Genomic DNA, 18,027 nt, shown 5'->3' with positions numbered 1-18,027 from the left:
TTGGCCCAAATGGGTCTTCATGTCCCCAAATAAACAATACCTGCACACAACAGCATTTTCCTGTGAGCGTTTTGAGATCTTTCATTATTAGAGGTATTATAGGTTACAAAGGCAAGGACGATTAGTTGTACATGACATTCTGAAGCTAAATGACCAGCTCTTAGTGTGGTCAACTGCATCACTGCAGCTGAGAGTTCTGTGAAACGGAAGCAAAGCAATTAAAGTAGACACCGCTGGACCACTTGCCAGGTTCTGTGGTTTGGGGAAACTCCTTTTGTCAGCTGAAAGATCCGTGAGGCAATCCCATTTTCTTGAGTCATGGGATAACTAATACTAATCTTAATGTAAATAGTGATAGACCTGTTTTTCACTGCTGCCTCCTCCTCGTTTGATTTTCACACGAGTGGTAACTATAAAACACTGTCCTGTTTCTTGAGAGCGTTGGCTTGTATCTTTCGTATGTATGCGGAGTACACCCAACTCTATCTTTCTACCTCCACCCTCAACTCCAGGACCACTGCTGTCCTGACAGACTGCCTGTCGGACATCAAGTCCTGGATGAGGGCAAATTTCCTACAGTTGAATGGACTGAGGCCCTCCTGATGGGCTCGCGCCAGCGCCTCAGCACCTCAGGCTCTGGCAACATCAACCTCCATGGTTCCACACTTCAACTCACCAGCCAGTCAGGAACCTCGGGATCTCGTTCGACCCTCAACTGTCTTTTCTTCCCCACATCCAAGCCATGACCCGCTCGGCCTTCCCTCACCTCCGTAACATCACCTGACTCTGCCACTACCTCACCCCTCAGGCCGCTGAAACTCTTGTTCATTTCTTCATCACCTCCAGGCTCGACTATGCAAATACTCTGCTTGTCGGCCTTCCCAACTCCCCCCTCCACAGCTGCAGATAATCCAGAACTCTGCAGTCGTGTCCTCTCCCGCACAAACGCCATGACCCCATCTTCCTCATTCTCGCCCGACTCCATTGGCTCTCTATCCTTCAGAGGAAAGCCCTCCATGGCCTCGCCCCACCCTACCTCTGTGACCTCCTAACCCCCTACCAACCCGCCCGTTCCCTCCGCTCAGCCGGCTCTGGCCTGCTCCACGTCCCCCGACCCACCCGCCCCACCATTGGCGGGAGAGCCTTCATCCACTCTGCCCCCAATCTCGAATTCCACCCCTCAATCACTCTGTCTCGCCCCCTCCTTAGCCTCCTTCAAGTCCCGCCTCAAGACCCTCCTCTTCAACCATGCCATCGGCCACCCCTTTTTCCCTCCCCTCCCTTCTCCCCACCCTGACCCCAGCTCGGGTCTGAAATGCTGTACACTGTCCAGTGCCTTGGGACGTCCTCCCGACGTGAAAGGCGCTATACAAATGTAATCTTGTTGTTGTTGTTGTTGTTGTTGTTGATCAGATGGGCATCAAATCTCTGGTATGATCGTTCAAAGTGTGTGATCATTCAGTTTGGCTCAGTTGAGAGTGCTCTCGTCTCTAGGTCAGGGCTTTGAGAGGTAAGGGTGTAGGGAAAATCTAACCTTTTCTTCTGGACAAGTATATGTCAAGGAAAAACATGTTTGTGTAAAATGTGCCATTGGATTAAGTCTCCATAATCATTGTAAATTATATTCTAATAATAATGCTTAAAGGGCACAAGAGAATCTAGAGGAGAGCAATACATACTCTGTAGTTTTTTTCCAAAGCTGTGGTAGAAATACACCGATCTTTATGTTCCTAGTCCGGTGGCTCCATGTTAGTTGAAGCAAAGCCCCCACATGTCTTAAACTAACCTAAACACTCAGAACTAAATTGCTCTCTGACTGTACAGTTCCTACTCAAAGCAAGTCTGGAAAAGGTTATCAGGAAGGGTGATCAATCACAAGAGATCAAAAGAGAAGTTCAGATAAAGATTCATAGAATCGTACAATCATACAGCACAAAAGGAGGCCATTCGGCCCATCGTGTCTGTGTCGGCTCTTTGAATAGAGCTTTCCAAATCAATCCCACTCCCCCGCGCTCTCCCCATAGCCCTGCAAACTTGTCCTCCCCAAATAATTATCTGCTTCTCTCTTAAAAGTTGTTATTGAATCGGCTTCCACCAGCATTTCAGGCAATTCCAGATCCGAACAACTCATTGTGTGACAACATTTCTCCTCACCTCCCCTCTGTTTCTTTTAACAACTATTTTAAATCGGTGTCTCAGGTTACCGACCCACCCGCCAGTGGAAATAGTTTCTCTTTGTTCACCCTATCGAATCTGCTCACAACTTTAAAAACTTCTATTAAGTCTCCTCTCAACCTTCTCTTCTCCAAGGAGAATAATCCCGGCTTCTCTGGCCTCTCCTGATAACTGAAGTCCCTCATTCCTGGTACCATCCTGGTAAATCTCCTTTGCACCCTCTCCAATGCCTTGACATCCTTCCTAAGGTGTGGGGCCCAGAACTGAACACAGTCTCTGGCTGAGGCCGAACCAGCGTTTTATAAAGGTTTTTCATAACTTCCTGACTTTCGTATTCTATGCCCCTATTTATAAAGGCTAGTATCCCATATTTTTTTTAATAGCTTTATCTACCTGTCCTGCCACCTTCAAAGATTTACTTATCTCTCTGTTCCTTCACCCCCTTTAAGATTGCGCCATCAGCTTATATTGCCTCTCCTCATTCTTCCTCCCAAATGCATCACTTCGCTTTTCTCCACATTAACATCTGCCACGCGTCTGCCCATTTTACCAGTCTGTCTATGTCCTCTTGCAGTCTGCTACTAACCTCCTCACTGTTTACCACTTTTCCCGGCTTAGTATCATCTGCCATCTTGGAGATTGTACTCCCTGTACCCAAGTCCAGGTCATTTATATAGATCAAAAACAGCAGTTCCCAATACTGACCCCTGGGGAACACCACTGCACACTTCCCTCCAGTTAGAAAAATAGCTGTTTACCACCACTCTGTGCTTTCTATCTTCCAGCCAGTTCTGTGTCCATGCTGCCACTGTCCCTTTAATACCGTGGGCTTCTTATTTTGCTTACAAGTGTCTTATATAGCACTTGATCAAATGCCTTTTTCATATAAGATATGAAAATCCATATAAACTACATCAACTGCACTACCTTCATCCACCCTCTCCGTTACTTCATCAAAAAATTCTATCAGGTTTGTTAGACATGATTTGCCTTTAACAAATCTGTGTTGGCTGACCTTTATTAACCCAGATTTTTCTAAGTGAAAATTTATTTTGTCCCGGATTATAGTATCTAGAAGTTTCCCCTCGACTGACATTAGGCTGACTGGCCTGTAGTTCCCGGGTTTATCCCTCTGCCCTTTTTGTACAGGGGAGTAACATTTGCAACCCTCTAGTCCTCTGGCACCACCCCAGTGTCCAAGGAGTACTGAAAGATTGTGGCCAGAGCCTCCGTTATTTCCACCCTCAGTAACCTAGGATGCATCCCGTCCAGACCGGGTGACTTCTTTACCTTGAGCACCGTCAACCTTTTCAGTACCGCCTCTCAATTTATTCTTATCTTATCCAATTTCTCTACTCTGATACTGTGGCATTGGCTGCATCCTCTTCTTTTGTGAAGATAGATGCAAAGTACTTATTCAGTACGTCAGCCATGCCCTCTGCCTCCACAAGAAAAATTCCCCTTTGGTCCCTAATTGGACCGACCCTATCTTTAGATAAACCTTTTATTCTTTATACACTTATAAAAATACCTTAGGATTTCCTTTTCTCATACAATCTCTTTGCCCCTCTTATTTCCTTTTTCAGTTCTCCTCTGTACCTTCTATATTCGATTTGATTATCTTCTGCATTTTAGACCTGACATTTATCATAATTCTTCTTTTTCTGTCTTATTTTAATCCCAATTTATTCCCCTTTATAAAGGACTCAAGCAAAAGCACCCAGTTTGACTGGTCAGTAAATTTATTAATCCCAACACCTGGTCTGCTTACATATAAGCTTATCTCTCCCTCAAGAAAGATTTTCCACTCTGTATCTCTCTTGCTGAACAATTCCCATTCTCACCAAATTCCTTAACAGAATTCTCACTTTGTTCCACCTCACCCAATTCCGTCCTCACGCTGCTGGGCTCTCTGCTCCTTTGGCCCATTTGATTTCATCCTCACAGAATTCCTACCCAACCATCCTCTCATCACGACATCAAGCTTTTTTCTTAAATGAGTCCAATGTTCTGGCCTCATCCACCCTTCCTGGTAACTTGTTCCAGTCGTTAGTTACCCTCTGAGATGTTGGAAATCTGAAATAAAAACAGAAGCCGCTGGGAACACGCAGCAGGTCAGGCAGTATCTATGGAGAGAGGAAAGTGAGTTAATGTTTCAGGTCGATGACCTTTCGTCAGAGCAGTTTTGACAAAATAAATGTTAAATATTTAATGGACACAAACATTTACTTTCACGACACCCCAAAGCCTTAAATTACGTCAGAGTTGTAATACATAAAATGCTGGTACTTACGGTTTGAGGAGTGTTAGTGAGCTGACCCACTTCTTGTTTCAAGTTCCTCCAAGGTGCAACCCTTTTGCCTGCTCAAACACCTAGAGTTTTATCCCCTTGTGCGTGTACTCTCACACAATAATAATAATAATAATCCTTGCATTTGATAATGCGCCTTATCACATCTTCGAGACGTCTCAAAGCGCTTCACAGAATATACGGTAAAGTGAACTGACTGTATATTTTGTGGGCGAAACGCGGCAGCCAATTGCGTGCAACGGCGCCCCACAAACAGTGGTGGGTTAAGTGACCATTTTATTATTATTTGAATGACTTTTCGTGTAAACCAGGTCCCCTTCAGAATACAACAACATCCTTTAGCTGAGACAGTGAAACGGTTCCTATTACCTGCGGGGTGTAAACGACCGAAACAATACCGTGCAAACGCAAATGCAACATTCTAACAGACATCGAGTCCCCATTCAAATCAGTATTCAATCGAGTTTGCTGGTCCCCTGGTCATGATGTCACCACCACCGCAACCTGCAGCCCTGGTACACATCTGAAAGTATACTACTTTCTCAATCCAATTTAGTCACTATAATCTGGGTGAGTTTATCCCAATGCTCGTAAATCACCTGAGTCAACTCCTTGGACGTCCTCCCAATGTTAATGGCGCTTTATAAGTGTAATCTTGTTGGTGTTGTCTTGAAGTTTAAGACGGCATAGAATTGTAGAATATCATAATAATATTCCTTGCATTTGATATAACGCCTTATCACGTCTTTGAGACGTCTGAAAAGCGCTTCACAGAATATACTGTGAAGTAAATTGACTGTATATGTTTGTGGACAGAAGAGAAGACACATACACTCCCAAACCTGATACAGACATATTCTTTTTCTTCAAATCCACTATTAGGCCTTTCCTATTTAGTGTGGATATTGGACTCTCAACTACAGGCTTTCCTTTAACTCGATGGTTTAAGAATTTGATCAGATATACTTACAGCCTCACAGAAGCCTCATACCATAAGGAATGAGTAATATGGTAGGCACTACACCCTATTCTTACATCATTTTTGCAATGTCTTTTTCCATCTCCTAAGTCAATGGAGCTTCATATTTACTGAGCTAATCATGTTCAGGATCTTGGGTGTTCCCCAAAACAAGTTTATGTGAATTATATGGAAAATCTAGACTGCATGGTGTGGGTGTCAATGGAAGCCCATTGCTCCGCTTACAGAACCTGGAAGGGCAGACTAGTCACTGAGGGTAAGGGAGTCAACCCACTCAGCTCCTGTTAACCCTGCAAGCCACAAGCCCTAATGGGTAGGGTGGTCCTAGCTGAACAATCAGCGGGATAGCTTGCCGGACACCAATATCAATGGCAAACTATGTGGTTTTCCCTGGTTACACCCCAGCAGTTACCCCAATGCCAATTCTGGGGTCCCCAAGCCTTGGTTCTTTCCAACCTGCGCCTAATACTTTCCAGAATTAGGTAAACAGGATGTGTCCCTCCAAGGGGGAGAGTGCGCATTCCATTCCAACTATGTTTCTCTGAAATTTGTATCTCAAAGCGTTCACACAGCTGACCAGAAGTCCGAGCTTGGAGAGGGGAATGGGTCCAAGAAGGGTGGGGGGAGTGGAGCAAATGAGACTGAAAGCACCATCGAAAAAATAGGCCTTAATAGGTCATAACATAGTACCAGAAACGGCAATGCTGGAATGGGCTACATTTGTGCTGTCATTAGAGGTTTGGTCATCTTCTTATGTCACAGTGACCAGAATTGGGGATCTGAGGCCCAAAATCTGATATCATCTTAACTTTAAGAATGATTTAGCAAAAGTTAACATCGGATAGGATTTTGGAAAATTCTTAATTTTCTGTCTTAATTACGAAACTAGTTTTCGGCAGAGGTCTTTTTTGAAAAAGAAGCTTCAGAATTGATCCTGAATGTAAGAATTTTCCAAACTTAATACTACTACTGATAATAATCCTTGCATTTATTATAGCGCTTATCGCATCTTCGAGACGTCTCAAAGCGCTTCACGCAATACACTGTAAAGAGGATTGACTGGATATTTTGTGTGCCAAATTCTGCCTGATCCTGAGGTTTAAAACAATAATCATCAGATTAAGACCAGGTGTTATTTCCATCACTCATTGTTGCTTCCGGCAGTTTGGACACAGTGGGCGAAGAGTCTCATTTCGGTCAATATTTGGTTGTCGTGTTTAAACAGTGAGCACTGGGTGCTGGCTTGAAACAAACACGAGCCAACGACTTTGACGGAGCTGGACTACAACACAAAGATAATACTGAGTAACCCGCGAATCACCCAGTGAAGTTTCACTAACTCACAGTTGGTCTCTCTGACTTGTTCAAACCTGTAACCCCCAATAGCAAAAGAGGAACTTAATCCGAAATAATAATAATCCTTGATTTGGCATTGCGCCTTTCACGTCGGGAGGATGTCTTAAAGCATTTCACTTCCAGTGATTCACTGTAAAGTGTAATGACTTTGTATTTTGTAGGGAAATGTGCCTACAATGCTTTGGATTGGATTCTTTAACATAATAAAAAAGAAGCTCCTTGTTAAAAAAGCAAGCAGTGCCGCCAGTAGACCTATCGGGTTACACTTAATTTGTTTGTTCACCCACAAAATACACAGTCACTGAACTTTACAGTATATCCTGTGGAGCGCTTTGAGACATCCTCAAATGCAAGGATTATTATTGTGATGATGTGTGAACATCAGATGACAGTGGGATTAGACTCAGCTTTAATGTCTTCCCACGTTTGTTGAACACCCTCCCCCCACCCCCTTACCCCCCACCACAACAACCCCACCCCTCACAACTCCCTACAAGAAGTCCCTACTCTAAACATGATGTGCCACTTGCGAGAGGGTACCAGAGGGCAACCACCAGCACCCGGACGTGAAACCTTACCCCTGGAGAGGAGGGTAAAAGGAAGGAACCCAGGGAGAATGACAGGAGAGGAGGGTGAACATAGTAACAAGAGGAGGCCATTCAGCCCCTCGAGCCTGTTCCGCCATTTTATTAGATCATGATTGATCTGCACGTCAACTCCACTTACCCGCCCTTGCCCCATATCCTTGATTCCCAGGCAGGGCGAAACGTTAAGCAAGTTTCCTTACTCTACACTCCTGTTTACTTGGCACCGAGTAGGAACCCGAGTTGTCGATTGGCGGATCGGTTTTCCGGGGGTAACAATCCTGTCAAAATGATGCAGCATCCACAGATTTTTTATTCGCGGGATGGGGTGGTGTGGTGCGGGGTGTGTGGGGGAGAGAGAGAGTTCCAGATTTAAAAGGGAGGAACTCAGGGGGTGGGGGTTGACAGGAGATGGGAGGAGGGTTGAAGAGAAGGCGCCCGGGGAGGAACAAATGTAACCTGTCCATTGTACACATTTACAGTGTAAGCCACTCCCAGTTCTGCGTGTGAAGCAGTCACAAAGGAACCACAGAGCTCAGTACGGAGCTCCTTCCAAGTGCCCGAGGGTCATCTGAGTGCTTCGGTTGTTCAAGACCTTGAAGCTCCCACCGGACAGCGACGGTGACAGGTCCGAGATGTCAGGGGTCGCGAGGGCCATCAAGAAGCAGAGGGATAAAGCGGAGGGAATCGGTTCCCATGAAAACGCTGTGAAATTCCTCAACCAGGATTACGAGGCTCTGAGGCAGAACTGCCTGGACAGTGGGGAGCTGTATGAGGACCAGACGTTCGGGGCCTGCCCTTCATCCCTGGGATTCAATGAACTGGGACCAAATTCCCCCAAAACCAGAGGGGTCGAATGGAAGCGTCCGGGGGTATTTGCACCTTTTTATTTCTCATTTAACTCGATCCTTTTTTCAGTTACTTCTTTGCAATGTAATGCCACAGGGCAAGTCTCCTCCCGCTCTCTCTCTCTCTCTCTCTCTCTCTAGATCTGAGCCTTGCCTTGAAATGAACAGCAGCAACCGGTGACTTGTGTGACAAGCACCGCACATAGACTAGACTAGAGTAAGTTTCATGTAACAACGTTTGAGAGTGATCGGAGGTGCTCTGAGGCGTTTGGTAAGAGTTTTGCTCGGTATTTTAGGTTTAAAAAGCGGAAAACTGAGTACATTCCCTCTGCTCCACAGTGCGATATTAATATTAATATTAATAATAATATTAATAATAATCCCTGCATTTGATATACCACCTGATCACCTCTTCGAGACGTCTCAAAGTGCTTCGCAGAATACACTGTACAGTGTAGTGACTGTATATTTTGTGGGCGATCTGCCAGCCTAAGGTGTCCACACCCACAACAGCATTTACTATATGTAAAATATATATCGATGCCTGTTTGTGGGAACAACTCTGTGCGCAATTGGCTCCCGCAATTCGCCCACAAAATCTAAAACCATGATGAGTCGCTATATCAAATGCAAGGAATATTATTAGTATTATTAGACTGCAGCGTGCGGCTCCTCAGTCTTTGTCGGACCTTGTGTCTACATACAGAGGAAACTTACCAAGTCTCTGAATCAGGTTTCATTTGACAGGAGGGGTGGCTATCAAACCCTACAACTTCCTCAATCTCCCTCACCTCTTCGTTCCTTCCCCCAAAATAGGTCAGAGGTTTTGTTTCTTTGGTGGGATCATTTGCTGTGAACTGTCGAATTGGATATTGAAAGAAATTCAAAAGTCTGCACTTTTTTTTAGCCCTCAATACATAATATAAGCCTTTCAATAAAAACACACAAAAAGAGACTTGGAATACGGTAAAACTTTTTTTTAAAAAGGGGACTAAATAAAACTGCGAGAATTGTTATTCTTCTGAATATGAATGTGTGTCGCGCTGTGTGTTTGTTGTGGAGGAGGGAATTCTCTCCATAGAGAACACCCTTCCTAAGAGAGGTTTACCTATTTTTTCGATGGTTTGATTGTAATGTGGGTGATAATTATCACAAGCCATGTTGCAATTTTCACCCTGTGTTTGGTTGTGCAGTGGACAGGAGCGGGTGGGTGGGGAATGGAGGGAGGGAGGGAGGAAAAGGTGGTTTTATAGCATTCAAAACAAATTCCACAATAAGGCTTTTGCTTTTACAAACCGTCGCAGTTTAGAAAAGGTTATAAACCTTTTTTGGGGGTTTTGACACTTATTGAAAAAAGGTTACACATGTGTTGGTATGAAAGTGACGCAATGCACAGAGAAGAAGTCGATGCTTCCAGAAATAAAAAGCTATTGATTGTTTTCTGTGGGAGTACATTAGTGCGCCATGTTATGTGTGCCCTTGTTGTGGTTTCCAGGCTGATATTTCCATTACACAGAGGCTGGCTCTCTGTAACCGGAGAGCGAGTAAGAGTATTCAGGACGAGGCAGGGTATCATGGCTCTGAAACCCGAAACCACTCTATTATCAAGTAACAGATCAGTGATATATATATATAATAATAATATAATGTCAAAACACCTCAAAGTGCTTTGCAAGAAGTTACTGTCAATTGGCAATTTGCATGTAGCAAGATCCCACTCCAAAAAAAACGAGGATCAATTGGGGAGATCACTGACTGGGACACCGGGAAAAATTCCCTTCTCTTTTCAAATAGTATATGGGATCTTTAATATCCACCTGAACAGACGGATGGTGAATCAGTTTAATATCTCACAGTTTAAAAAAAATGTTGATCACTTCCCCAAGTGGTGCACTGGATTGTCAGCTAGTCTGGGAGTCTAATTCCTCTCAATTCAAAATAATTGGAGTTTCAATCAAATGGGAAAGTTTTACAATACAACACAAATCGAGGCCATCTGAGATTCGTATCAATAATTGTTCAGTGGCGCACTAAAAAGCACACTACAACTTCTTGCTCTGACAAATCTTTTGCCTGGAAGGGTGATGTAATGCGATAATATTCAGAGGCACACAATTCTGCCTGTTTTAAGCATTAAGCCCAGTGCGTGGATTGAGATTTAAGGTCTTGCAGAATATTGGTCAAATGGTTGTCAACTCAGTTTTAAGATTAATGCTTTGGAAGAAAACTAAATCCCAAATTAAGCTTGAGTTAAAGAATGTTTTCCAAAGTTGCACACAACATTAAATTTTAAGACATAAATGGTCATATGCTTAAGAATATAAGAACATTTAGATAATTATTTGGGGAGGACAAGTTTGCAGGGTTAGGGGGAGAGAGCGGGGGAATGAGATTGATTTGGCTAGCTCTTTTCAAAGAGCCAACACAGATACATACGATGGGCCAAATGGCCTCCTTCTGTGCCATATAATTCTATGACTTAGACACTTGGATTTGCATTCTGGCTCAGGCTAGTGGCACAAAACTTTCCTCTGTCTCCTGGTTCTAAGGATCCAATGTTTGATTGATATGCACTATGGAAGGAGGACATTTGGCCCAACTAGTGCCTTCCCCACCTCCCTTCTTGTGGTTTTTGCTGGTTTTCCTGTGCTAGCAAGCGATGAAGATCCAACCTCTTTCTCTTTATTTTTTCGTAGTTACCAATAAGTTTTGTTTTTATATTGCAGGAGCTGTGCTCGAACCCTCAGTTTATTGTTGGAGGAGCTTCACGTACTGACATCTGCCAGGGAGCTCTGGGTGAGTGGTGAGCGACCTGTGTGAACTCTCCCTTTGGTGCTGCTCTGAGATACATCTCTTACTTCATAGAGTTAACCAGATGTCATTGTTATCTCCTTCCCCACCATCTCCCCATGCAAACAAAATGGGTCCATCATTAGAGACAGCCACCCAGGTCTTTGAATGTTACGAGAGAATGAGCAGGACTCCATGCTCAGCATAAAATGTTTACGGGAGACTGACAGCATTCGCCTCTCGAGCTGGGTTTGTGGAGTTCTGTAGCTCAGTGGTTAGAGCACTCGCCCCGCAAGTGAGAGGACCTGGGCTCGATTCTTGGGCGGAGCAAAATGTTGGGCAAGTTGCTTTACTCCACGAGCCTCTGTTTACCTAGCAGTAAGTAGGAACCTGGTTGTTATTCGATTGGCGGATCACTTTTTCAGAGGTAATCCATTGAAAAAAAATGTTGATTACTCAATCCACAACAGTTTGTAGGACGCCGCTGTGCGCAATTGACTGCCGCATTCCGCCTACAAAATATACGGTTAATTCACTTTACAGTATATTCTGTGAAGTGGTTTGAGATGTCTCGAAGACGTGATAAGGCGCTGTATCAAATACAAGGATCATTATTATTATTATTATTATTGTTAGAATATGCGCGAATGAGGTTCATTAAAGAGTTACTGTGCAGTCAGCACGCCTCGATTCCTGGAACCTGCCTGCATAACATTCTTGTTTCCTGCCAAGAAATGTGGCCACGTTAATGGAAATTGTTTTATCCAATTCAACGATGACTAGCTCAGGGGTTTATTACGTGTTAACATTACGGTACTCTCTTTTGCATGGATTACTGCCAAGTGCAGAAGTGGTTTGACTCCCAGCCTCTCTCACAAACTCACAAGTTAGGTGTGATCTCAATTTTTTTAAAAAAAAATGAGTCTAGTGCCCTGGCTTCAACCATCATTCTTGGGCAAACTGTTCCAGTTGTTAATTACCCTCTGAGCTCGCTGGAAAGCCACCTCAATGTGTTTGCTGCACAGTTTTGAGCACCAGTAGTGACTTAACTGCTGTTGGGATAACTCGCTCTGTGCTTTTCACTCACCGAAGAGCAGTGGAGACAAAACACATGACTTCCAATTCTCCCGTTTCTCAGATGCCCTTCAAGTGGTTTGATTGAGACATCCACCTTGAGCTTGAGTTTCTTGGGTTTCATCGATATAAGGAATTACAAAGGAAGTGGATGGGAGACTCCACGCCCAGACACATATATGTGGCATGTCCAGAGACTCCGTTCCCCCATTTCACTGCTGCCCCATTTCAGTTCCTTATCTGATGCTCTTTGAAGTGTTAATTCTTCTGTGGGTAGAAAATTAAACCTTAAGCGAGTTTTGAATGGATAAATAAACATCCCCTCCCCAAACCAAAATACACCACCTGATTCTCATGAGGCTGTTTATCACACACACACACACACACACACAAACACACACACACGTTAGCACATACACACTCACAAATACTCATAGACACATTCACACATAGACGTACACTTTTCAGAAAACTCTCGCTCAGCTCTATAAGCTTTGTAAGCTCCTTGAAGGTAATATGATTGAAGCCATTAATATTATCCCCGAAATTCGCCTCCCGACTTTATGCAGGTACAAACTTGTTCCATAATTACTCTGGAAATTCTACTTAGGAAATTACTCTGATTTCTTCAGATCTGCGAATGTTTCAGGAATTCCGAATGGAGCACGGACTTCCTGCTCTTGTTATAACATTTAGATTTTTTTTTGTTTGTTTTGAATTGCCGGAGATATTTTTTCCCTCCTCCCTTGACAACCTTATATTATGATTCATCAGGAAGTTATTGGGGCTTAACATCCACTTCACTGGTGTACTTTGGCTTTCCACCTTATATAATAATAATAATAATAATAATAATAATAATAATAATAATAATAATAATAATAATAATAATAATAATAATAATAATAATAATAATCCTTGCATTTGATATAGCGCTTTTCACGTCGGGAGGACGTCCCATTCGCTTCACAGAACACACTGTAAAGTGAATTGACTGTATATTTGTGGGCGAACGCGGCAGCCAATTGCGCACAGCAATGTCCCACAAACAGTCGTGGATTGAAAATGACCAATTTATTATTGTTTTTGGTTTCTTTGGAGGGATTATTATTAGGCTCTGTGTGGAGTAAGGAAACTTGCCCAAGGTTTCGCCCTCTGCCTGGATAGGACCACAAAGAGGCCATTTAGCCCATCAAGCCTGATCTGCCATTTTATTAGATCACGGCAGATATTTAATCTCATCACCCAACCTTTTCTCCACATCAATCAATACCAGAACTGTATGCAATACTATCACCCCTTGGTCTCTGTCACTTTACCTGCATTGAACTTCATCTGCCAGTGACTAGCCCAGGTGTGTCAGAGGGAGAATTGCAAACAGTCAGTTTCACAGTAAGAGATCTGATGACAGGTCATCTTTCACTGCCCCTCCTTTACATTGTCAATTGGGGATAGTCTACTATTAACCTAATCCACCCCCTCACTCGGAGACCTTGAAATGATCTCATTGTCTTTCAGTGCAATTTTAAATTGCACTGAATTTTGAAAAATTCTTAAAATCAGTATTCATTTTGAAGCCGGTTTCCAAATTTGACTGAATTTAAGAATTTTCCAAAATTGTGCAGTCTTAATTTGAAGACCTTGGTTTTAAGGCTAGTACAACTATGGATTTGTTTGGCCTAAGGTACTGTAACACAACACCTCCGAAGTCCTGAGGAACACCCAAAATTGCCGTGAGCTGTGAGTAAGTGAATTACAGTCTTCCACAAAACAATCTGGATTTTCAAGTAACATTAGCCTGAGGGGTAAACACAAGCCAAAGATGGAAGCTTGTTGGAAAAAATATTGACCTTTTTGAGGTGGGTTCGGATAGAAGCACAGAACCATGGAAACTTAGGGCTCATCACACCTGTGCCCACAACCCCAATGGCTCATAATCAGGATTTTTCATTCAGAATATCCTGTCTTACCCATTACAACTTCAAGCTCTTATTAAGTGAGTCCATAGTCCTGGTCCTAACTGCCCTACATACTAAATGTTGATAAGAGTCCCCTTCCCCTTAACTGGTCTGAGAATTTCTCCCGCCCCCCCCACCCAGATGGTCTGCAGGTATCTGTTTTAAAAGAAATCAGGGTCAGAAGACATAACATTATACAACATAAATCAGGATTTCAGTCAGTGAAAAGAGGAATCCAGAAAAATATCCTTTACAAAAGCGTCTTGATTATGGAACATTCTGTGCAAGAAGGCCGTAGAGTTATTTGAGGCGCTCAAGAGAGAGATATACTTGTCCAGGCTTGGCGATGCTATAACAGACTTCCCAACTCTTCCCTCCACAAGATGCAAATTATTCAGAACTCTGCAGCTCATGCTCTCTCCGTTGAGCCAATCACCCCCATCCTCACCCTTGACCCTCTAGCGCCTGGGGATCTTCCCAACATGAAAGGCACTCTATGTGTTAACGTGTGTCAGAGAGGTGGAGAGGAAAGTTGTGGGTTCGAGCCCCATGTGTCAGGGACTTGGAATCACATATTCTAAACTGAGACTCCAAAGCAGTGCTGGGAGTATGTTGCGTTGTTGGATGTGCCGTCCTTCAGATGAGACGTTAAACCAAGGTCCCATCTGCTTGTTCAGGTGGACGTTAAAGATGCCGTGACACTACTTGAAAAAAGAAGGGAGCTTCTGTGGGTGTCCTGGCCACCAATCCCCCAATTAAATTGGTTCCTCGCCCCATGGCTGGTTGTGGGACATTGCTTTGCGCAACTGGAATTAATGAGTTTCCATAGACTTGAAGGCAGAACAGGCTCAACAGTCTGAATGGCTTCCCCCTGTTTCTGTGGGACCTAAGCATTTAATTTGGATTTTCAAGTGATTCAGCCAAATAAAGGTGCAGCATAGCCTGAGGTGATGTAGGGAAGCTGCAGACACCCATTGAACATTCCTTCCAAGCTCTTTGTTCAGAACTTTTTTTTGTTATATAGATGTGATCTATTCTTATCATTATTAGAAGGATAAAGAGCTGCCCTGAACTGACAATGGGACGGAAAAGACATTGACTGGTTTGAACACATTCACCTTTACAATGTTCTTTTAATGTCTTCGAGGCAATACTGATTGAGTAATTGAGTTTTAGTTTAACAGGGGAGGCAATGAAATGAGGGCAGCCTTAGTCCCGAGCTCCAGCTGTTGGTTGACAGTGATTTCCAGAACAGGGTGGAGCATTCCGCACGGATATTTAATCAGCTTGTGGTATACTCGCTCAAGGTGAAGAATGGGTAGTTTGGCTGGGGAATTGGATGTTATCTGTTGGGAACTGATGTTTGACAGTGTGAAGCGTAGGCTGGTGTTACTTGAAAATCCATATCAATTTCTGGAAGCCTGTAATTGACTTTAATTGACTTACTCACAGCTTGGGGGTAATTTTGGGTGTTCCACCCAATTCCTATCCAATCCCTTCCCTCCTCTGCCCCATATTCCACCCCCCACCCACACACAACAATCCTATCACACCAAGTCAGTGTGTTATTTTTATCCATTTTACAAAGGAACTTTAAAATGGAAGGAGAAAGAGAGGCAAAGTGGGAGAACGTACGAGGTAGAGGAAGAATGTGAGAAATAGAGAGAGAGCGAGGGATAGAAAGAGAGAGTAAGGGATAGAGGGAGAGAGCGAAGGATAGAGAAAGAGGGAAAGAGAGAGACAGAGAGAGAGTGAGAGGGACACAGAGAGAGCAAGGGATAGAGAGAGAGGGGGAAGGATAGAGCGAGAGCGCAAGCAATAGAGAGAGAGTGCAAGCGATAGAGAGAGCATGAGGGATAGAGAGAGAGAGCAAGGGATAGAGAAAGAGGGAAAGAGAGAGGGAGAGAGAGAGAGAGAGAGAGGGACAGAGAGAGAGCGAGGGATAGAGAGAGAGAGCATGAGGGACAGAGAGCTCAAGCAAGAGAGAGAAAAGGAGAATGAGGCAGTTTTTCTGCCATATGCCAGAGCTGGACTTTGATCGCAACACAGCGATGAAAAGAACTAAGTTCTAACTGGGTTGGAGCACACCTGGGCCTCAGGCTGGCTACATGTTTTTTAAAAAAAAGTGCTGGAAAAGACCAGCTTAAGCCTTTCAATGCCATCCCCTCCCTAATAAAGGTTTGTACTGCCCTCAAGATAAACAGGTTTGCCTTGAAATGGAAAATAAGGGAGCAGGATTTCTGGAATCGAGTCACATAGAGGGGGAGGAAGGCATTGTTATGAATTAAAGGAACGTCTCTTTTCTAATGTAAGCTTTACATTATTGGACTCTTTCCCCACCGCCACCCACCCCACACCCACATCAGTTGGTTGGATCACTCTGGGACGCTGTATATAAATGCAAGTTGTTGTTGTAGTTGGATCTCGCAGTGCTGAGTGGAGCTGACTATAATGTTTGCGGAAGCTGCATGGGAACTCATCCAAACCAGGATTTTCACACTCTCGCCTGTGGATATTAGCCATTGGGATCAAATGTAGAGGTAATCATCACCTGTGCAGAAGAGAGCAAATAAAGATGATCAGCAGTCAGTGGGATAACCTAGGAGGAAAGACTACAACAGCTTGGGCTCTTCAGCTTTGAAGAGAAATGTTGCGGAGGAGAACCTTGTAGAGGTGTATGAAATGCTACATGAGATTGGGAAAACAAACACAGGGCAATACATTCAAATATGCCAAGGCAGCAGAACAAGGGGGCACAGATTCAATGTTGTGTGTGACAAATTCAGGACAGACCAGGAAGTATTTCTTTGCACAGAGGGTAATAACAGGTTCCCGGGGACGATGAAGGCGGCCAGAGCACTGGACTCATTTAAGAAATAGCTTGATGCTGTACTGGGAGGAAGATAGGGTTGGTATTCTAGAAGGTGTTATTGATCCAAACCTCTCGTGTGATCAGCTGTCGGCCTGGATCAGTAGTAGCACTTTCACCTCTGAGACAGATCATGCCTCACTTTGGGTCTTTGAGCTCACGGTGAACTGCATTGCCAGACGTGCCAACCTTTGGATGAAATTTTAAACTGAGGTCCCTGTTTAGGTGGATGTCAATGATGCCTTGTCACTACTCGAAAAGTAAAAGGAGTTTCTTCCGGTGTCCTGGCTAGCAATTCCCCAAATAAAATTTCTTATTCACTTCACGACTGTTTGAGAGGCATCGCTGTGTGCAAATTGGCTGCTGTGTTTGCCTATAAATACAGCCACTGTACACTGTACGGTATATCTTGTGAAGGCACTTTGAAACATGACAAGGCGTTATATCAAATGGAATGATTATTTATTTGTAATTTGCTGAAGCAAGACTACAGTAAGGTTCATTCGTGACTTGCCTATTAGTGCTCATTACAATTCTAAAAGCTGTTATCAGGTTATCAGATATCTGTAGCATCTATTACACTCTACTGTTATCTGCTCTGGAACTCTTGTTGATCAAACAATCTGGAGGAGAGATTTTTTTCTGATATCGTAAAACTTGCTGTTATTCCCAGGTTACCAGCGTGTGATACTTTGAGGTGCAGTGACTATGGACAAACCAGTGAAGTTTGGGGACTGGATTAAGTGTTTTATTCACACATTGATCGAAACAGACCATCGACAATTGAATGATGGCCAAAACAATCAATGAACATTCATGCCTGCGCACACACACACAAAGAATCCGCACAACCTATTGCAAATCACACAGTGCACGCAATACTTCCTTTCAGAGCTGGAGAAGAAAAGATTTGGGTGTGACTATTGATCATCCACTGAGGGTTTTAATTCGTGTGGTGCTGTTATTATCCAACATATCGAATGTTAGGTTACCTCTCCTGTGTCGTAAGTCAACAGAAGTTATTCTAACATTGTACAGTCCACTATTGTTGGAGGACCCTTTTATTGCTGACTGGAACTATTT

At 43.6% G+C, this 18,027-nt stretch overlaps 1 protein-coding gene across 1 annotated transcript in view; it reads left to right on the top strand.

Annotated features, from left to right (window-relative positions):
- The first annotated feature begins 7,952 nt into the window (after positions 1-7,952).
- Positions 7,953-18,027, top strand: part of capn2l (calpain 2, (m/II) large subunit, like) — a 32,376-nt gene continuing 22,301 nt past the window's right edge. The window contains exons 1-2 of the mRNA XM_007896831.2: positions 7,953-8,277; positions 10,980-11,049. Of these exons, the coding sequence (XP_007895022.1) occupies positions 8,041-8,277; positions 10,980-11,049 (307 nt within the window). The 5' untranslated portion in view covers positions 7,953-8,040. The remainder of the gene's footprint in view (positions 8,278-10,979; positions 11,050-18,027) is intronic.

Source organism: Callorhinchus milii, unplaced genomic scaffold (genome assembly GCF_018977255.1).
Source record: "Callorhinchus milii isolate IMCB2004 unplaced genomic scaffold, IMCB_Cmil_1.0 Scaffold3, whole genome shotgun sequence".
NCBI classification, from domain to species: domain Eukaryota; kingdom Metazoa; phylum Chordata; class Chondrichthyes; order Chimaeriformes; family Callorhinchidae; genus Callorhinchus; species Callorhinchus milii.
The sequence above is the reverse complement of the archived record's forward strand: the minus strand, read 5'-3'. Positions and strand labels throughout refer to the sequence as shown.